The 21,848-nt window shown below is 34.4% G+C and overlaps 3 protein-coding genes, 1 long non-coding RNA gene and 1 pseudogene across 4 annotated transcripts; 4 read left to right on the top strand and 1 right to left on the bottom strand.

The window, feature by feature from the left end:
• The first annotated feature begins 1,619 nt into the window (after window positions 1-1,619).
• On the top strand, window positions 1,620-5,030 carry LOC145599441 (putative phospholipid hydroperoxide glutathione peroxidase). Its single transcript, XM_081655824.1, has 6 exons — window positions 1,620-1,892; window positions 3,318-3,394; window positions 4,124-4,185; window positions 4,266-4,384; window positions 4,543-4,710; window positions 4,815-5,030. The coding sequence occupies exons 1-6, from the start codon at window positions 1,644-1,646 to the stop codon at window positions 4,845-4,847; spliced, it is 708 nt and encodes a 235-aa protein (XP_081511950.1). The 5' UTR covers window positions 1,620-1,643; the 3' UTR covers window positions 4,848-5,030.
• Window positions 5,031-8,874: 3,844 nt separating this feature from the next.
• Window positions 8,875-10,648, top strand: LOC145599128 (cyanidin 3-O-galactoside 2''-O-xylosyltransferase FGGT1-like). Its single transcript, XM_081655538.1, has 2 exons — window positions 8,875-9,754; window positions 9,922-10,648. The coding sequence occupies exons 1-2, from the start codon at window positions 8,896-8,898 to the stop codon at window positions 10,416-10,418; spliced, it is 1,356 nt and encodes a 451-aa protein (XP_081511664.1). The 5' UTR covers window positions 8,875-8,895; the 3' UTR covers window positions 10,419-10,648.
• Window positions 10,649-11,747: 1,099 nt separating this feature from the next.
• On the bottom strand, window positions 11,748-14,523 carry LOC145596719 (uncharacterized). The gene is made up of 2 exons (XM_081652929.1): window positions 14,167-14,523; window positions 11,748-12,143 (listed from the first exon to the last, which is right to left on the bottom strand). The coding sequence occupies exons 1-2, from the start codon at window positions 14,521-14,523 to the stop codon at window positions 11,748-11,750; spliced, it is 753 nt and encodes a 250-aa protein (XP_081509055.1).
• A 1,494-nt stretch (window positions 14,524-16,017) lies between these two features.
• Window positions 16,018-17,856, top strand: LOC145596718 (UDP-glycosyltransferase 79B30 pseudogene; annotated as a pseudogene).
• Window positions 17,857-20,381: 2,525 nt separating this feature from the next.
• LOC145599466 (uncharacterized) lies at window positions 20,382-21,418 on the top strand. The gene is made up of 3 exons (XR_014103764.1): window positions 20,382-20,581; window positions 20,831-20,901; window positions 21,101-21,418. It is a non-coding gene; the product is annotated as an uncharacterized LOC145599466 (long non-coding RNA).
• The last annotated feature ends 430 nt before the right edge of the window (window positions 21,419-21,848 follow it).

Raw genomic sequence — 21,848 nt, 5'->3', positions numbered from 1 at the left:
TTGGCTATTAAATGTACCGGTCCAATTAAAGCTATTTGGACCACAACAACCCTAAAGCCTTATCAAAACAATTTTTCGACTAGATACTATAGAATTTTCAATTAGACTCCCTCCGTCCCTAAATTACATTCCTCTTTGGAAATTTACACGGGAATTAAGGAGGGAAAAATAAGACAAATAACAACAATTAGATAATGCTATGGGAAGTACAAAGATAGAGTAGTTATTACTCATGACATGTCATCAATCCTTTGCAAAAAAAAAAAAAAAAAAAGGACCAATCACATGCTCCTAATTGAAAATTTTTAACCAATCATATTCATTGTAATTTGGCACAGGGATTATGAGTGAGATTAGGTAAGGATGAGTAAGAAAGCATTAAATATAAAACAGAAAAAAAGAGTTGATTTACTTAAAAAAACTTACCAAAAATAGAAAGGGGAATGTAATTTTGGAATATCAAAAATAGAAAGAAGGAATGTAATTTAGGGACGGAGGGAGTAATTATTTTCGTTATACATATGCACCGCGTACTTTTTTTTTTGAAAACATCAGCATTGCGTACTTGAATACGAAAAATTCAGAATAAGACAGAAAGAATGAAGGATAGAATTTGCCCCACGTATAATCCTTCCATATCTGCCACATTTTTCATTGTTCTCTCATTCAAATTCATAATTGACATTTATATTTAAATTAAATTAATTTAATCTGCACCCTGTTCACATCTGCGGCAATTAGATACACTTTCAGGCGTTTTTTGTGTGGATGACCGCACTATATAGCCAACTGAGAAACACCAAACCATCGACCAGGTAAATCTTGACCGAGTAACTCGTGACCGACCGATTAACTTTGACCTGACGGTCCTGACCGATCGAATAACCATTGACCGAGTAACCCCTGGCCGACTGAGTAGACCAAGTAATCCGATCACGGTGTGGTTAGCCATATGTGAAACTTTGTAAAGTTCTTAATGAATACATGCTTTGAACACTAATAAGATTAAAATCTAATTCATGGTGTTTTTTTTAAGGATAAAATTTATGTTAAGAATATAGTAACTTTTGTAATATATAAGGGTAATTTTAAATATACAGTAATAAGGTAATTTTAACTCGTTCTATAATAACTTAAGAAAAGTATACCTTAATCTAGAATAAGTGTATCCTTGGACCTTGGACCTTAGTGCAATATTCCCTTTAATTTTTCCTAACAGGTAGCAAATGTGAATCGTAATATTTTTCCAAATAGCGAATGTCAAAATTTCCTTTGTTTAATTTGTCCCTTTTTTTTTTTTTTTTCTAGTAACTTACTCGTACGATTTTTCTTTTGAATAAACAACTTACTTATACGATTTTTCTAACCTCTTTAACACAAACTCTTAAAAGTGAATGTGGTCAAATTGTTATACCTAAGAATTAAGAGTGATTGATTTGTTTCCATACTTCATAGTATGATATATCTTCCAATTTATTACATTTCAATTCACATTGTAAATATCATCCATACTCATTCTATCTGGTCATACCTAAGGAATTAAGAGTGATTGATTTGTTTCCATACTTTATACTTGTATGATATCTTCCAATTTATTACAGTTCACACTATAAATATCATCCATACTCACCCTATATATTTCAATGCTTCGTTCTTCTATTTTCTCTCTCTTCAGACACAGATCAATACCAATTTCTCTGGTTTCAATTATATCATATAATCAATTATCTTCTATATCAAAGCCAACCCATTTGAGATCTTTCATTAATTTGGATAATTTTTCTTCTGGGTATCTTAATCATTCTCCCTTTTCTCAAAGTTTTAGTTCACAAAAGTCAATGGCAAGTGACTCTTCTGCTCAACCCAAATCAGTCCACAACTTTGTTGTCAAGGTTAGTATTAATCCTCTTTTAATTTTTGCAGTTTAATACTATGATTGTAATTTTGTTTGTTAGATTCTCAAAATTCTCAATTTTGCTGTAATTAATTTTATTAATACTCTGATTATATATGCTGTTTGGTGTTCTGTTTTCAATTTCGTGTTTATTGGATTGAATTTGGTATTTTTAATATGATTTTGATTTTGATTATCCTGTTTGATGGAAAGAAAATTGGATTAATTTTGGTGAAAATTTGAGAATTCCGAGGCAAAATTGGGAAAAGGGTAATGTGAAATTGAAATTGGGGCTTCGGTGTTGCTGTATCTTTTTGCAGAAATTAATTTCATTCATTGATCATCATTTCTGGGCCGATCGTTTTGCATTAGTTTCATTCATTAATAATCATTTCTGAGCCGATCAATGTTACAAGGTTGAATTTTGATGGTTTTAGTGTTAATTTGAGATGAAGGGTTTGTTATTAGAATAATTAGCTAAATTTTGTACTCAGTATAAATATACAGTTCAAGAATGAATAAGTCCATTACATTTTCCATTGGGTTTTACTAGTCTGGTTGCCTGATAGGAGTTATGGATGTTTCTGGGTTTTTTCTTTCGGTTGGCGGTGTGTATGAGTCATGGCCGTTTCTGGTTTTTTCTTTCGGTTGGCGGTGTCACGGTGTGGGTGTTTATGTGTGGTATTTCTCAAGGACTTTAATCAGTTCTTGGTGTGATTACAGTAATTTAGTCGGAAATGAAGAATTTGAGTAACATACAAGGACTTTAGTCTGTTCATGGTGTGTTTTTTACAGTGATTTAGTCGGAAATGAAATTTTCAAGTTATTACAGTAATTTAGTCGAAATGAAGAATTCGAGTAACATATTAGAGTTTTAAACTTTTAATCGGTTCATGGTGTTATTAGAGTAATTTAGTCGAAAATGAAGAATTAGAGTTATTACAGTAATTTATTCGGAAATGAAGAATTTGTAGCAACATGACTTCAAGCGGTTCATGGTCTTATTACAGTAATTCGGAAATGAAGAATTCGAGTAACATACATGGAATTCAATCGGTTCATGGTCTTATTACAATAATTTTGTTGGAAATGAAGAATTCGAGTGACATAGATTTTTTGTTGCTTTGATTATGATTAGCTAATGTCATAGCGAGTTTGCATCCTTTGGGTCGTGAGGTAAATTTAAAGTCTTTGTTTGCTAAAGTTTCATCTCTGTCCTGTAATCCTGTTACTTAGTGAAGACTGTAGGATGACATTGTAGATTAAGATTTGCAGAGTGTGGTTCCTTTTTCTATTTGATTTGCTCTTTTAATATGTGTCATTGATTTCTTATCCTTTGTTTAAAGGGAAATGAAGGTAATTTGCAATTGTTCCTATTAAGTTTTGGACTTCCTAGTATGACATATAAACTGTTATTATGCAGGATGCTCGTGGTAACGATGTTGATCTTAGCACTTACAAAGGGAAGGTGCTGTTGATTGTCAACGTGGCCTCACAATGGTATGATATGGCTTGAACTCATTTTAGGATGTTTCATTTATATTTTTTTTGTTTTTAATTTATATTTTGTTATCTTGGCTTCTATAATAACTGATGCTTTTATATGACCTAAGCAGCTAAGCTAGTGTGAGTGTGTGATAACATTTTATGGAATATGGACATACCAATCTTACGTATGTAGGATTTGGGACTTATATGTATGGAGGGGATAAATTATAAGGGTTGGAATTAGTGAAGCCATTGTTTTTGAAGTGTAGGGGCATGTCATTAACTTAGTTGGAAGTATGTTATGGGACTCCTATTGCTCTGTTTGCCTTCTTTCTTTCAGCTTTTTAATTAAAGGATATTGCTGTTGAAACTTGAAACTAGAGGTGATCATTGGGCGGGCTGGGCTTAAGACTAAAAATCAGCCTGTTGAGTCAGACTGGGGCAAGATTTGGGCCGGATAAGCTTGCCCAAGCCCGTAAATTTTGGCTGGGCCTAATGGCCTTTTCAAGCCATTTTGGGCCAGGCCCAACCCTGAATTGGGGCCCAATTTTTATGCCCATATCCCCCAAAAGAAATTGGGCTGGGCCTGGCCGGGCTCATGTTGATCAGGTCTAGTTGAAACGTATGTTATGGGACTCCTGTTCCTCTGTTTGCCTTCTTTCTTGTAACTATTAGTAAAAGGATATTGTCATTACCTTTTGTGCTTAACTCACCTAACTCCTTTTTCTCTATTGGGTGCAGTGGTCTTACCAATTCAAACTACGCAGAGTTGACTGAATTGTATGAGAAGTACAAGGACCAAGGTAGTTGTCGCTCTTCCGTTCCTTTTTGTTGGCACTGTTGTATTGAAGGTTGAACTTATATGCGTGCTAAATTGCTGCAGGTTTCGAGATCTTGGCATTTCCGTGTAACCAGTTTGGTAACCAAGAGCCAGGAAGTAATGAGGAGATTGTGCAGTTTGCCTGCACTCGTTTCAAGGCTGAATACCCCATTTTTGACAAGGTATTTTGTTTAATCATTCATAAAAACATTATACTCCATATATGCTTATGTTAGATAAGCTGTGTTTAGGATGTAAAACTTCTGAACGTTAAGAGTATCGATCATCAATTGAATTGGCTTTCGTAGCTTTTATGACTTTTCTTACACAATTTTCACAGGTTGAAGTGAATGGAAAGAATACCGCCCCAATCTACAAGTTCTTGAAATCAAGCAAAGGTGGGTTTTTGGGAAGTGACATTAAGTGGAATTTCTCCAAGTTTCTTGTTGATAAAGATGGTAATGTTGTCGATCGTTACGCACCAACTACTTCCCCAAAGAGCATTGAGGTAAAAAACTTAGTTTGACTAATTAACGTACCAAGAAAACAATGTGCTGTGTATTAATTAGATCGAGAGCTAGTGATAACCATTTAATCTTTATCTTTTTGCAGAAGGACGTGAAGAAACTGCTGGGCATCGCATAAAAAGGGTAGGCTTAAAAGGAGGCATTTTCATATTTCGTTTGTTTTGCTATCACCTGTACTATGTTTTCCGTTATCATAAAGGAGGTTGTTTGGCAATGTACTATGTCAAGCTTCCATAATTTGTTTATGTAAACTGTACTAAAGTTTTTATCCTCCTCTTAATCTACCGCTGTTAAAGGTCTATGAATCACTTCTATGCTATACAATGTGTATCTCTAGCTGTATCCAATGCATTGTGTGTCTTCACCACGACGATAGAAGTGCCGAGTGCTATGGTTTCCTTCTCGTCTACTAAATGATTGTCTTGATTCTATGAAATTTAAGGATAATTAGGGGGAAATGATTTTGGCACACCCCAATTGATTTTGGCACACCCCTATGTGAGAGCACAGTTTTTTATGCTCTTCTCATATAGGGGTGTGCCAAAATCAATTTCCATAATTAGGCTTTGGTTCAATGAAAATTCTGTTTTAGTTAGGTAAAAACCATTTCCAATGCTCGTCACCTTCTATGAGCTAGTCTTTAATTCCCTACGTATTCACTTTTAATTATCCTTTTTTTTATTTGAACGGCACTTTAAATTATCATAATTTTAGATTATTCTAAGTTTCACGTATTTGCTTTAAATTATTCTAATACGGAGTATTAGATTATTTTTTAATAATCTGAATGTTAGAGTGTTCGCTGATATTGGTCCCAATGACAATGACAAGTTACTAAACACGGATCACTATATGATTGGTAATAAAACCCCAACACCCAGCCAGCCTTGCCACCTTCGGCACCCCAAGGGTCCCCAACCCCCCAAAACAACAACCCCTCCCAACCCCATCCATGGGATCGCCTATGGGCATCCAACACCTTGCTTTGAACTACTTTAATATGGTTTAATTTGATCCTTGTTTTTTCCAAAATAAATAAATAAATATAATAGCCTTATATTAAAATATATTATAATCACTGTTTCAAAAAAAAAAAAATATTATAATCACAATCATTTTAAATTTGATTATTATTTATAATAATATAACAACTTATATTCAGGTAATACCTTGTAGAGTATTGACGTTATAAACTGATAATTTGTTTTTTTTTTTTTTTTTTTTTTTTCAGAGCGTAATTTTAAGAGGTTAGGTTTTCCTCCCCTCATAATTGTTGTTATGGCCTTATGGCGGATCGAAATGCGATCCTCTCTGCCTCTGCCAAGTGCAGTCCCAATCACCACTCCACTAACAATTAGGGCCTGTTCACATTTACAAAATTGAGCTGAACTGAACTGAACTGATTGGAGCTGAACTGAACTGAACTGAACTGAATTGAGCTGAAATGAATATTTTATGTGAGAGGGAAATTAAGAGCTGAACTGAACTGAACTGATTGGAACTGAACTGAACTGAACTGAACTGATTAGAGCTGAACTGAACTGAACTGAACTGAAATTAAGTAAATGTGAACAGGCCCTTAGTTGGTATATCCTTCACTTTTTTTTTTTTTTTTTTAATTTTTTAAATTTTTTAAAAAAATTATTACTATAATTATACCGTTTGTCATTTTACGCTTATAACTACCTAAAAGAAAAACCACCTGGAAGTCCAATGCCATTGAAGAAGCTATAAGAGGAGTACTTTTGCCATTTTATACCTTTAATTATACTTTAGTACGGAGTATAGATAATTAATGATTGGTATTTGAAAAGTAGATATCGAGAAGATCTAATAACTAGATTCCAAATTCCTACAATAACTATCTTATTCCTTACATATAAATTACAAAACATGGTTTAAAGGATTGTGTGAGTATTATAAAAGTTCAAATAATCTCAGATTAACTTTTGATTATTCTTGAATAATTTGTTTCTAATTCGGTTTTGAGTTGGGTTAAATTTTGACATTTCTAAGCAAAATTTGTGTCAGGAAGTCATTAGAGGCTACATCTCTATCATTAGAGGTACTTTCAATTTACTTCTTTCAATAAGTAAATTTATTTGTAATGCCAAATCAGACTCAGAGAGAGGTTTGATTTATACTCTCTTCATTTCGTAATAATCGGCATACACAGAGTTGTAGGAAAATTATAGGGTGGAAACAAAACATTTTTTTTTTTAGGAAAAATTACTCGAAATAATCCCACCTTTCGGTCGTCCGCGAAAAATAATCCCATCTTTGAGTTATTTTTAGATAATACCACATTTCCCACCTTTCATGTCAATCTTCTTTAAATAGTCCCAACAGGTCAGTTAACTTGTTATAGCAAGTTACCTGACACTCGTTAAAACATTTTAGAATGTGGGAGTAATTTAAGGTGGGTTTTAAAGTATTTGGGTAGTTGCCTAGTTGGGGCTAACGTGTGTTACTTGTTAAAAGTGGGTACTCCCTCTTCATTTTGTCGGTGGTATACTGGTATAGTTAGGCTTATGTGTGTTAATTGTTAAAGGGGCTTTATCATTGAAAAATTGAAAACAATAATTCAACCTTTGACACATTTACTTAAAATAATCTCACATTTGTGTATTTCAGAAATAATCCCACTTTGTACCCATATCTTCCCAAAATGGTTTTTTTATCGGTTTATGAAATTAGTGATATGTTTTAGAAGGTGACTTGACACTTGTTACCATCTAATTGGTCCTAATAAATAATTTTTTTAAAAAAATAAGTAGCAGTGAGTTTGAGTATGGACCATGAGTGGAGAGAGATACAATATTATTGAAATATATGTAGCATTTTGCCAAACAAAGGAAGTGTAACACTTATTAAAATACGATCGTATTTGATAAGTGTAACACTTATTAAAACATGAAGGGAGCATTAATAACTAGAGATATTAATCATTAAAAATATGCGTTGACAAGCATGATAATATAAAGGTGTCAACTAAAAAAAAACAATATTAGTTATAACGATTAGACATTTTTAAATCACACTTTATGTCAAATCATTAAAAATAAAAAAAAGCTAACCTAGTATATATCTTTGTTGAGTTTCACAATAGCTCATTAGATCTATCCTCTCCACTGTTTTTAACTTCAACTACATAGTACTCCATAATTAATTTTTTTGAAGGGAAAACAATAACTTGGGTTAGCTTAACCAAACGACTTCAACACCAAAGTAACAATCATTACTTCATGGACATGACCCACAATTATTATTTTGCAGTTTTCTTTTTCACAGTTTATATTGTTTTAATCACTCTCCACATGCACTTAGGGCCTGTTCACATTTACTAAATTAAACTGATTGGAGCTGAATTGAACTGAATTGAACTAAACTGATTGGAGCTGAATTGAACTGAAATAAATTGAATCGAGCTGAAATGAATATTTTATGAGAGAAGGAAATCAGGAGCTGAACTGAACTGAACTGAACTGATTGGAGTTAAACTGAACTGAAATCAAGCTAAAGTGAACATACCCTTATTCACGAACCTGCCATGGTAGTACTGTTTTTGTTAATTTGTGAGATAAATGGGGCAAACTCATGATAATATTCCTTCCATTCCGAAATAATCACAACGTATGTTTTTAACGCTTAATAATTTCAATTATGAAATTGTAAAATTATATAAAAAAAAGTGGATATTAATAAAATATACATGTAGATGATTCAAACAAGATCCCACATGACTATATTTTATGGTATCTATAAATCACAAAGCGAGTCAAAGTGTAATATACTAATATGTGAATAATGTAAAAGTCAAACGGTGTCAACTAAAAAAAACGGAGGAAATATATAACATGAGTGTGGTTCCACTATAGGTAATGAGGCACTTAAAAAAAATATATAAAATGATTTATGTGAGGTGGACACTTACAAAAAATAAAGTGAGTACTGTGTAATATAAAGATGATGGGGATATGATTAATCGGTAGTAGGTGAGGAATTGAGAAGACAAAGACAAATTAAAGAAAGTAAAAGGATAGTATAGTTAGCATGATTATAAGGTTATAAGAAAACCATAGCTAGGATGACATTATAAATGATTCCTTTAAATATATGATTACATTCATTATATTATTCAAAGATAAATAATCTCAAAACTAAAAATGTCATTCCACATTGTGATGTATCCTTGGTTTGCTATAGGCCACATTACACCATTTCTTCATTTAGCAAACAAATTAGCTAAGAGAGGTAACAAAATCTCATTCATTCTCCCAACAAAAGCACACCAAAAAGTAGCCTCTTTAAACCAACACCCTCAACTTATCCATTTCATCCCCATTGTCGTACCCCACGTCGACGGCCTTCCTCTAGGCGCCGAGACGACCAACGATGTGCCCAACCAGAAGGGCTTGCACCTTCTTATGGACGCAATGAACATGACTCGTGATACTATTGAGGCTCATCTAGCTAGTCTCAAACCCGACCTTGTTTTCTTTGACTTCCCTCTGTGGGTACCCGAGTTGGCTCGAAAATATGGGTCCAAGTCCATTTATTATACCACTTTGAATCTTATGATTTATGGTTACACTAGTCTCCAGGCAAGGAACTTGCCAAATGATCATCAGATCACCGAGGCGGACCTTATTGGACCGCCACCGGGTTTTCCATGCCAGGCTATTAGGCTGCACGCCTACGAGGCACGGATTTTCGCATTTATAGTGACATTATTTGCTGAAAACCTCAATGCTGCTATGCAAGAAAGTGATGCTATTGCGACCAATTCTTGTAAGGAGATTCATGGACCGTTTTGTGATTTTGTAGAGAAATTTATTGGTAAGCCTGTTCTATTAGCAGGTCCTGTTTTGCCTGAATCCGCAACCTCGGCGATGCTAGATAAATACTTTGATCATTGGTTAAATGGTTTTATTCATCGCAGTGTTGTGTATTGTGCTCTTGGTAGTGAAATTGCTCTCACCATTGAACAATTTCATGAGCTTGTTCTCGGATTTGAGCTCTCAGGTAAGCAGGCTGTCTTCAAATAAAAGTCTCATTTCACCTTATTTTTTTTAAAATAAATTTAGTCCACCAAAGTCCACTATTTTTTGTTCACTTTTAATTGACTAACTACACTACATTCCTTGTATTTTGAAATTTTCTTTTATCAACCAAACCCTTCTATCTTGCAGGCAGACCATTTTTGGCAGCCCTGAAGCCGCCTATAGGTTTCAAAACAATAGAGTCGGCTTTGCCAGAAGGATTCGAAGAGAGAACAAAAGGAAGAGGAATTGTGCACGGGGAATGGGTGCAGCAACAACTCATCCTGCAACATCCTTCGGTAGGATGTTTCGTGACACATTGTGGTGTAGGGTCTTTATCCGAAGCTATGGTAAGCGAATGCCAACTGGTGTTGCTACCTCAAGGAGCGGATCAGTTCCTCAATGCAAGATTAATGAGCATAGAGTTGAAGGTCGGGGTTGAAGTTGAGAGGCGAGACGATGATGGCTACTTCACTAAGGAGGCCGTCGATAAGGCGGTCTCAACGGTCATGGATTCCGAAAGTGAAGTTGGAAAAGAGGTAAGGGCCAACCATGCTAAGAGGAGAGAGCTTCTTCTAAAGGAAGGTTTTGAGGACAATTACTTAAGTAGCTTCATCCAGAGTCTTCAGGAGCTACGTTGTGGATGAAAGCTTAATTGGACTCTATTTTTATGTACAGTATTTGTTTTTAAGGCAAATGTAGCTATGCTGATATTTAGATAGATAACATGGTCATTTTAATAATCGATATCTATTCCGCGCTATCAAAAATTGGTTAAACTTGTTATTTTAGGCGTTCTCCTTTTTCAAATACTGACTTAATATCCTAATAACTTTTTTTTAGGAAGCCATCATACATATAATATACTCTTTCTATCGCTTTATATTTGCTTTTATTTTTTTTTATTTTTTTTTGCGTGTCCCTTATATTTTGCTCACGTCGAATCGATACTATTTATAGATATATAAGTACCGTTATTTTCTTCTTACATACAAACAATATTATGTATCTACCGTTGTTCTCTCTCATCAACTTTACACAACTAGAAATTTTATATAGGGAGCATACACTTATGGACTATGGAGCAAAAATAAAGGAGGGGACAGAATAGTATAACATATGAGCATTTCTAGCCTTTCAATATCTTAAATTAGCAAATATGGGTGTTTCTCTTTAAGAAAGACTAAGTCTTTTTTGGGAGGATGCCATAGCTGTGACTTTGCCACAATTTATCATGTAATCGCTTTTATTTTTCTAATAAACGGGCTTGCCCTCATTTGCAGCAAAAAAAATATCTTATGTACGTTAATAATAACAACATAAATTAAATCATCAAACATATGGAATAAAAATCCTTACAATAAAAAGTTGATAGCACATTAATTTGCCTATTAATATCTTTATTTATACTTTTGTTAAAATTATAAAAAGTTGATATTTGAAAAGTAAATTTCGAGATAAATGATTTGAACTTTACTAGATCCTACATGACTATGTTTTTTCTTACGAATAAATCACAAAAAATAGTCAAAAAAGATTATATAAATAGTGTAACAGTCTTTATAGAGCAATAAAAGTAAACGGAGAAAGTATATCAAATAATTATAACCCGCACATGTGAGTTGAGGTTATATATTGTCCAAAATTGACTAGTTAGTTGGAAGTAAAGTAAGTGTAATAGTAACTAATGAATAAGTGCACATTGGATTATTGGGACATTTAGCATCACCCTTTATTTTCAGTCTTACATGTAGTCAACCTCTCCTCGATCTAATATACTACCTCTGTTAATTTTTATGTGCAATTTTTGGGTATTATTTGTAAAATCAGTCTAATCTCGGTGTAGCTCCTCAAATAGGACCCAATTGATACCCCGCACAAAGCTTGGATCACGACCCAAGACCTCATCCACCAAAGACCTAAACAAGGCTGCATCCTGCTCTGACTCCTCAGCAAAAACGGGAATGTCAACGCCCTCACCGATCACTAATTAATGTCTTCCTAAATGGATGGACCTGATCCAAATACAACCCTGTCCCTGCAAGAATCGCTGTCCACATGGTCCATGCACATGGGAGACCGTGCGTCGTCAGCAACGCACACCCACACCTATCCAACACATCATCAGATAACTCTCTCATCCTCTTCAGCTCCTCCTGTAAAATATCAAGACCTCGAAATGACATAAAGCCGTTAAAATGAAGCAAAGGCATGATGTTGTGTTGTGACCCCATTCGCCGTCTCGAGTCCTCAAAATGGTGACGAATCTCAATTAGCATACCCTCAATGTTGTTGTGCACAAGACGGAAGATAGTGTCTAATGCTCCTGTAGAACTATCGAACCATTGTTTAAGTACAGAATGTTGGCTACTCTACATGTGTTGACATTGCCGAAGTGCATCACCAAATTCGTCCAAACTCGTACAAATTTCTCCTTGTAAACCAACCATTGCTCCTCGACGTATTTCACCAGTGGTGGGTTCGATGCTCCCCATGTCGCTTTCATAGTTTGCAACTCTAACTCATTCTCGGCAACAGTGGTCGAACACATTACTCGATCTTCTCTATTTACCATTTCAAAATCTCTCGGCCATCAACATATGCTTCCCACACAAATAGTGCGCCCTTGCCACACATCCTTGTTAATGTGCCACCTGCATAATAAATGCGAACAATTTGGAAAGACCTCTTTCAAAGCCTTCATCAACCCCAACTCACAATCAGTAACAAAAACATTCGGAGCCACCTCAAATCCAATGTACAACTGCAATTTCTCCAAAACCCACTTGTAGGCGTGACCACTACTAGAAAACAGGCAAATAACGACGGAAAAAATCCGTCGGAAACACCCCGTTTTCCGTCGAAAAACCTATTTTCGACGGAATTTCCGTCGGAACTGGTTGTCGCAATACCCTTTGTCGGAAAAAGGGCTTTTTCCGACGGAATTTCCGTCGGAAACACTATTCTGACGGAAATTCCGACGGAATTCAGTTCGTCGAAACCGATTTCCAGGCCCGATACAGTCCGTCGCAAGTTTCCGACGGACTTTATTCCGCCGGTAAGTTGCGACGGAAATTCCGTCGGAAAATAATTTTAAAAAAGCAAAAAAAAAAAGCCTCCCACCACCCCCACCACCAGCCCACATCACCAGTAACCACCCCACACCACCAGACCCCACTGCACACCGAAACCAACACTAGCCTCTATCCCACCTTCAAACACCACCACCGACACCTACACCAGACCCCACACCACCGACACCCACAGGCACACCAGACCCTACACCATCGACACCCACACCAGCCCCTATCCCACCTTCAAACACCACCACCGACACCCACACCAGCCCCTATTCCACCTTCAAACACCACCACCGACACCACCACACTCACACCAGCCCCTTCCCACCTTCAAACACCACCACCACGCCAAAAAAAACCCCAAAAACACAACTTAGTGAAAAAAAACCGAAAATAACCCCAATAATCGAAAATCAACCCAAAAAAATGAAAATTGAGACAATAAAATCGAAAAATACCATACAAATAACTCAAAACCACTAGATCTACAAATTAAACAAGAATTTCATAAAGAAAATTCCAAAAAAACGATAATTAAACCACAAAAATTAAAGGAAATTATAATTATACAATTATCTAATAAAATTTGTAAATTAACATTACAATTACATAAAAAATAAACTAGATCTACAATCTAACCCAAATTAAAATAGATCTTGTGTGCTCGTCGTTCTTCTTGTGGTCTCCGTTGTTGTTGTGGTCGACGGTGTTGTTGCAATCGTCGTTATTGTTGCACGGTGGTTGTGGTGGTGTTGTTGTTGTTGGTGGTGATGGCAGTGATGTTGTTGGTGGTGGTGATAGAAGAAATAGGTGATCGAGAAGAGAAAGAGAACGGAAAGGAGGAGGGAAGGGGCGGATGGAGGAGAGAGAAAGAGGACGGAAAGGAGGAGGGAGAAAGAGAACGGAAAGGAGGAGAGAAGGGGCGGATGGAGGAGAGAGAAAGAGAAAGAGAACGGAAAGGATGAGGGATGAGGAGAGAGAAAGAGAAGTGAGGGAAAAAGAAAAGGGGAGGATAGAAGGAATTTTAGGGTTGGGAGATTATTTATATTTTTTTTTTCTTTTTTTTTAATTACAAGTTCGACGGATTTTTCCGTCGAAAATTTTCGACGGAATATTTTTCCGTCGGAAATGACCTATTGCGACGGAATATTCCGTCGGAACTTCCAATTATTCCGACGGATTTATTTTCCGTCGGAAATTTCCGACGGAATTTTTAAATTCGTCGGAAATATCCGACGGAAAATAAATCCGTCGGAAATATGGATTTTTCCGACGGATTTTAAGGTCCGTCGGAACCATTCCGTCGTTATTTGACCTGATTCTTGTAGTGGACACCAACGATCTCGAAGAATGGCATGTTATATCTGTTGGTCTTGTACGTAGAATCCATCCCAATAACATGTGGATATGTACGTAACATATTAGCCATCTCTGGGTGGGCCAAAAAAGCATGGGTGATGGCACGGGTATCTGGATCAACATTTATCCAAGAGACATACTTGTACTCATATGCCAAGTGAACAAATTGGTGCGCAACATTTCGACCTTCACAAGCATCTAGACGAGCACGACTTCTCACATTATAGATATGTCTCTTGTTAGGGTTCTCATTCGGAAACTTCTCTTCCACGGCTGCCATAATGTGACGCGGCTTGGTTGCAGCAGAAGTCATGTCATAACAAGCGCCTTTGCAGCTGGACTAAGACCACTAACCTGGTGACCCTCTCGATATACCATGAGCGGATGGTTATGCATGCCTTTCAAACCCTTTTTAGATCTAGTTATCTATCCTTCCATGTCCCGTAAACATCGAGCTGAGATTTGAAACGTACATTTACAACCCTTGCTCTTCGTGTTCTTGCGTGTGGCATTTTCACGGTCCCGATTTTCCCCTATATTTCTCTCCCCCAGATCACATTTCATGTAATTAATAGGAAGCCCATTTCTTTGTTTCTTATACGATGAATTTGTCAAAAAGAACCCTGATAGAGTGGCAATCTCTCTAGCCCAATCAACAGCTGCTTGATAGGTCGAGAATACTTCTCTAGTCTGAAAATACGAGCTATAATCAACACCATCACCGCCGTAATCTGATAATGACGCCTGATACAAATAAATAATTTTTTAATTAATAATAACGAACAATATAACATTAATAATTATAATTATAATCATAATCTTAAATAAAATAATATTTATTATTATTCATAATAGTATAAAAAGTTAATTTAATAATATTAATTTTTTTTTTTTTTTTAAAAAAAAGTGACCACAGTCAACCGGAGCTGGAAACTGGTTGACCGTAAGGTTGACCGGATTTGAACACCGGTTGACCGTGACAGATAACCGGATTTCAACTCCGATTGCCCATGGTAACCGGCGAGGTAAACCGGTAGACTACCACGACCAACCGGTGTTAAAAGACGGTCAACCTATCCGGTCAACCGGAGCTCAAAACCGAATACCGGGAAGGTTGACCGGTTTCAGGCACCTAAGTTTTGCGTCAAATTTAAATTGCGAAATCATACTTGTTCAAAAGCTGACGGTTGAGATTGCGGTTGGTTTTCCGTCGAATCATCGTGATTATCATCCATTTCCGATAACTTTTCCGTTCGTGGTGGTGGTCCAATCTATTAGTGGTGGTGGTGGTCCAATCTAGGTAGTTGACGCGGTGATTGTAGTCGATTAATTGAAGTTAGAAAAATTAAAAAAAAAAAAACAATTGGGTAAATATTTATTAAGGGAAAGAAAGTCCTTTTACTTGAAATGATGGCGGTTTTGATCATTATGGATGGCGGTATTTAACACCCCCTAACTAAAATTTATAATCCTACGTGGCGCACTAAGAAAATTAAATCCTACGTAGCTCTCTAAAAACTCGGGAAAAAAATCCTCTTTAATATATATATATACATACACACACACACACACTCCCTCCGTTTTTTTTTATATGCATCACATTGACAATTGCACTATTCACTTTCCATGGTTGATTTAATTTTTTCACCTCTAAAAAAAATGTTATTATACTACCTCCGGTCCAATTTACTCGCAACAAAGGGGTAATATTTGTGAGACATAAAATATTCATGTCGATGGGCTCCCTTCTGAGACTGAGGCGGCCAACAATGTGCCTGCCTCAGCCTTGACCCTCTTGATGACGGCCATGGATATGACCGGTGACACTATTGAGGATCATTTAGTCCGTTTAAAGCCTGATATAGTCTTATATGACTTTATATGTTGGATGCCTGAACTAGCCCGAAAACATGGAATCAAATCTGTGCATTTTTTTACCTCGTACGTAATGACATATGCTTACCTTTGTCCTTTCAAAAAGGAAGAAGGTAACAACCCAACGACGAATGATCTTGTGACACCACCACCGGGTTTTCCATCCCAATTTATCTGTTTGCAAGCTCAAGAGGCCGCTAATATCGTGGAAGCTTTAGGGCAAAAAGTGTACGGGCCTGGAAATTTTACGTTGCTTGATAGGGTGAACAAATCATTACGCGAATGTGATGCTATTGGTGCTAAGAGTTTTAAGGAGATGGAATGGACTTATTGTGACTATGTTGAGAAAATTTATGGTAAGCCTGTGCTTTTAGCAGGGCCGATGGTCGTGAAACTCTCGTCTTCGAAACTCGATGAGCATATTCATGGTTGGCTTCAGGGTTATGATAATGCAAGTGTCGTTTATTGTGCACTTGGGAGTGAATTTGTTATGGAATTTAACCATTTTCAACACCTTGTTCTAGGACTCGAGCTTACAGGTACGTTTAACATTCCTTTTTATGATTTTACCACATATGCATGCATGTTGTTGGTCGTTTTTAAAAAGGTGTGTTTACCATTTCCTTTACTTTATTCACACATGAATGCAAATCTAGGATTATATAAAATTCGTGGAGAACGAATTAATTGTCAATTTAATGTTTAACTCATCCTATTTTCTTTTTTTTTTTTTTTTTTTGAAAACAACTCATCCTATTTTCTTCATTTATGTTTTACATTTGCCAAATTTTTAAAAATTTATGGGGCACGCGTGTCATCCACGCCATCGTATTAGATCTTTATATGGTGTAGATCTATCTAAGATAGAATTGATTAAAATTTATTTTAAGGTTATGTTCAGTTCATTTGATTGGATCATTCTAATTTGTTTAATGTAATCTAGTCTAGACTAGTCAGATCTGATTTTCAATGTTGACCCTATAAAAAAAAAAAAAATCAAATTTTGATCTTATTTTCACATGTAAGATTAAAATTGTAAAATGAGATGTAATTAGATTCGTAATCATACACACTTTTCTAATACTTGTATGAAGATTTCATAATTATTAAAGCTACAGATTAAAAGATCTTCAATGATAAACCATACTCATAAATGTTATCTAATCTAATCTGATTGTTTAATTTTTACCTTAAGTTAATATCACTTAAATAAATAAGTTGAATTGAACATAGCCTAAGTTTTTTTCACATCAATGTCATCGTTGCAGGTAGGCCATTTTTTGCTGTTCTAAAGCCGCCAACAGGTTATAAAACAATAGAGTCAGCCTTGCCAAAAGGATTTGAAGAGCGAACAAAAGGAAGAGGAATGGTGTACAATGGTTGGGTTCAACAACAACTTATCTTGCAACATCCATCGGTAGGGTGTTTCGTGACACATTGTGGATCAGGGTCACTTTCAGAAGCTATGATAAGTAGTGAATGTCAACTAGTTTTGTTGCCTCTAATACTCGATCAATTCCTTGTTGCAAGAATGATGAGCTTAGAGTTGCGAATTGGGGTCGAGGTTGAGAAACAACAGGAAGATGGATATTGCACTAAGGAGGCCATCAATAAGGCAATCTCAATGGTGATGGATGAACAAAACGAAGTTGCTAAAGAGGCACGGGCTAATCGTATGAAGTGGAGAGATTTTTTGTTAAAGGAAGGACCATCTCTTGAGGACTCTTATATTAGTAGCTTCATTGAGAGTCTCAAACAATTGCTTGTTTGAAATTATTTAAGATATAATTTCGTATTTCTCTAGATCTTTAAGTCACTAATGAATAATTGTTGAATTTATGTTTTTAGTTCTTGAAATGTTTGATTGTGAAAAAAATTATAATAATAAAATAAAATAAATAAACAAAAAAATCATTGGGCTAATATCAGATTTTTTTTTTTTTTTTTTTTTTTTTTTTTTTTTTTTTTTTTCTTTTGGGCTTAAAATAATATACTGTCTGGGCTAGTTCAATTGGAATATCCACTGTGAGTGTGTGAATATGTGATCCAAATACGAAGTATATTTAGATAATACTATATAATATATCATTATTATTTTTTTTAGATTTATCATATGAAATTTGTATAATACACCAGGGTGCACCATGCTCATGGTGCACTTGGTGATGTGGCGTAACTAAATTGCTGGAATTAAATTACTGAAAAAAAAATTCTAGCTTAATTACAGGGAGTTTTTTCCGTTTAAACTGCTTCAGTTTTTGATAATTATCTATAATTGACATTTTCCATTTTTTAAACATTTTAGAGAGAGAAAATCACAGAGATCCTAAAATTTAAGAGAGAGAAAATTGTAGAGAGAGGGAAATAAAGAGAGAATTTGTCGACCGGTCAATAGAATTCTTTGTAGAAGAAGTTAATAATAGTTTATCAATCTGTTTTCCATATTTAATTTATGAGATTCTAAGAGAATTTTTCATAAAATATGTATTTTTGAGTCTGGTCAATATATGTTCTTTGAAATTGAACTGTATGTTCTTTACATTACTAATTATGTTCTGTAAAGTACACATGGATTAAAATATGTTATTTGTGTTTTTTTTTTTTTTGAAACCTGTTATTTGTGTTTCAATAATATGAGGAACGTTCTTTTTATATTATTCTTATATGTTCATGTTCTTTTGCTTTTATAAAAAAATATTTTTTTTTACAAAAAAAAAGGATCGGAGAGTATTATATTTGTATACATGTTTGTTTGTTATATTCTTAATATTATTAATTTGTGATCCACATTTTTTTTATCTATCCTTATGTTCTTTGAATTTAAATTTTTTTTAGATTAATTTAGAACATCATCTAATAATTATGTTTTTTTTTCCTTTTTTGTAATCATGATTATAAATGTTGATGAGAAGTTTTTGGGACAATGATGGACTTTTCAGATGTAAAGAGCATCCATAATATTAATAAAAACATCTATGTTATTGATGAAGAACATGATACCATCATGTAATGAACATTGAACAATACGTTAATTAACCAGTTTGATCAAAAGATAAATCTTAAATAATGTTTCACAACAGGCGATGAACATAATGGGGTAGTAAATGTACATGATAATTACAATTGATGAACATAAATATTTATAATAGATTACCAAAATATCGAATAATAAACATACCGTACAATATATATGATATCATAATTAACGAACATGCAAAAATAATACTCCATATTATTTTTAACTAATCATACATTACAAATAAATATAAAGGTAATTTTGTTTTCCGATAAAAAACATTATTAAATTATCTAATGGACATTACAAGAGATACACATGATCATAATTTAAACGACCATTACAAGTTTTAAACTAATCTATTAACTATTACTAAAACAGAAATCTGCTGATATCATCCTCTCTCTCAAATGTATATGTGTCACTTTCTCATGAAAAATTTTCCCGTCAAATGCACTTACGATGTCATATATATTTTGTTTTTTTTTTCTTTGAGGAATTAGATTTTTTTATTTTAAAATCATTTTCATTTCAATATTTTGATTGTGTCAATAAATAAATAAATTTTATTTTTGGTTGAAATTTATAAACTGATAGCTAGAAATTGGCTTTCATTTTTATATTTTGTTACTCATGTAATTAATGATGATAGCTGCATATCTTTTTTTTTTTTTTTTTGAAAGAATAGCTTCATATCTTTTATGATTTAACTTATAAGTATATACAAGAAAATAAAAAATAAAAAAAAATTATTTCATTTCAATAATTTTTGTAATCCGTGCAGCGCACGGGTCTAATCTAGTTAAATATAAAGAAAGGTTTTATAGGCGAAAAAAAAAACTTTTCCTGTACAAATTTAAATATTTTGTTTTGGTAAATTTTGGATATTTTTGGGACAAAGGATATGAAGAGAGAATCTTTTTTTTTCCTTTCTTTTTTTTTTTTTTTTTTTTTTTTGAAAAAGTCAAATATTTTGAAAAGATATGACAACTAATCTAATATATAATTTAAGAGTCGCTTTTCACGAAAATCCTCCAAACCCCCAATCCTAAGCTCTCATTCACTCCCGCCTTTTCCACCTAATCTCTCTAAACAGCCTATTCTACTGAGTATTAGATTTGAATTTCAAAAAAAAAAAAAAAAAGAAGGAAAAACCCCAAATCGTGGTAGACAGTTATACTCCACCACACTACTCCATAACTGCACACACTACAACAGTAATAGAGTATGGATTATATACTGCATACTTTGCAATACTCATTTCACTCACACACAAAAAAAAATCACAAATCTGATTGCTTGGGCTTTCAATCAGGTAACCAATATTTAGCTCACACAATTCCGACAAAGTCATACATCTACTCCGTCGACCGTTGTTTTCTTTGTCGTCTTCGCCGTTGCCTTCTTTTTCTTCGTGGATTCACTTGAGATAGGTGCTTTTTGGTGTTACTAATTCATCTTCTTCTTCCCTAATTTCAAGGTAAAAACAAATTTTGTGATAATTATTTGATTGGATATATCAGTGGGAATGCATTTTACACATTTCTGTTAATACGTTCATGTCCTTTCATTTTCTTTTACTCCGTTTTTGCCTACACACGGATGCGAATTTACTTTCTTCAACCTATGCCGTCTTCATGCACAACCTACTTTATTTATTATGATGAATTTTGTGTTTGGAGTATTGATTTTTGATGATACTTTCGTAGCTCTAATAATAACAATACAGGTTGATTTTGGTCTCTGCTCTAATAATTCCGGGTTTGGTGATATCTTCTCTTCAATGGTTTGAGCTGAAAGGTGAGATTTTTCCTCTTAAAACATAATTTGAATTGTGTAATTGATTATTGAATATGTGGGTTATTCTGGGATTTGGTTGAATTTGAGTTCCTGCAAATTTGATTGCCAGTTTTTTTAGTATGACTTGATATTTGAAATGGGCACTTTTCAATTTGACAAGAGATAAATTCTTAAAAATAGAATTGGGGTTTTTTAGCAGATTAAATAAGAGTCTTTTAGGAACAAAATTGGAGCTTAATTATGGAGAAAGTGGGGATTTTGGGATGTAAAACATTGGAGAAGCAATCACGTATGATCTGAGACGGGTTAAACTTTCGACGTGTTGGTGAGAAACTTGAGAGTTCCGGCAAACCTATGGAGAAAATGGGAGTTTTCAACACGATATAATGGAGAAACAGAAGAGTTTTCGTGGAGATGGACACGCAATCTACCTTGAATATGTAATTTTTTTTGCTAGATAAATACTGTAATTTGGAAAGTGAATAAATAATGTGTCATCATGCTAAACTCATGTTTGTTAAGAAGAGCAAAACCTTTTAATAATGTTATGTGAACTCAATGGGGTTGGATTCCCACTCAAGTCGTTGGATCCAATTTGCTCCATCCATAACATTTTTTTCCCTTTTTTTTTTTATTGTACTTGGTATGTAAAACTTCGTATATGTATAACTAATGGTGGCAGTAAAAATCAAACGATGTATATAAAAAATGATAAGATTTTTACTATAGGATTATGATAAATATAATTACGCATATAGTGCCACTATCATGGGATCGCGGCATATGCCCAGCTCGAGTGTTTGGACAGTGACTTTTGTGTCAATATCTCAATATGGACTCGAATTGGTTATAATTTGTTATGTATCAATATTAAATTCTTCATATGTAAATGTAAATGGATTGAAAGATGTTGATCAAGATAAAAACATTGATTAAAAAAACTAAAC

Source organism: Chenopodium album, chromosome 20 (assembly GCF_948465745.1).
Source record: "Chenopodium album chromosome 20, dcCheAlbu1.1, whole genome shotgun sequence".
Lineage (NCBI taxonomy): Eukaryota > Viridiplantae > Streptophyta > Magnoliopsida > Caryophyllales > Amaranthaceae > Chenopodium > Chenopodium album.
Note: the sequence above shows the minus strand (reverse complement) of the source record. Positions and strands in the feature narration are given on the sequence as shown.

What these genes read in the sequence shown, in the direction of transcription:
- LOC145599441 (XM_081655824.1), top strand. Translation starts at nt 1,644, where the DNA reads ATGCTTCGTTCTTCTATTTTCTCTCTCTTCAGACACAGATCAATACCA. An exon ending in GTCAACGTGGCCTCACAATG is followed by an intron (nt 3,395 to 4,123) that starts GTATGATATGGC and finishes TATTGGGTGCAG; the next exon opens with TGGTCTTACCAATTCAAACT. An exon ending in AATACCCCATTTTTGACAAG is followed by an intron (nt 4,385 to 4,542) that starts GTATTTTGTTTA and finishes CAATTTTCACAG; the next exon opens with GTTGAAGTGAATGGAAAGAA.
- LOC145599128 (XM_081655538.1), top strand. Translation starts at nt 8,896, where the DNA reads ATGTCATTCCACATTGTGATGTATCCTTGGTTTGCTATAGGCCACATT. An exon ending in TCTCGGATTTGAGCTCTCAG is followed by an intron (nt 9,755 to 9,921) that starts GTAAGCAGGCTG and finishes TCTATCTTGCAG; the next exon opens with GCAGACCATTTTTGGCAGCC.
- LOC145596719 (XM_081652929.1), bottom strand. Translation starts at nt 14,523, where the DNA reads ATGACTTCTGCTGCAACCAAGCCGCGTCACATTATGGCAGCCGTGGAA. An exon ending in GTGTCCACTACAAGAATCAG is followed by an intron (nt 12,144 to 14,166) that starts GTCAAATAACGA and finishes CAACACATGTAG; the next exon opens with AGTAGCCAACATTCTGTACT.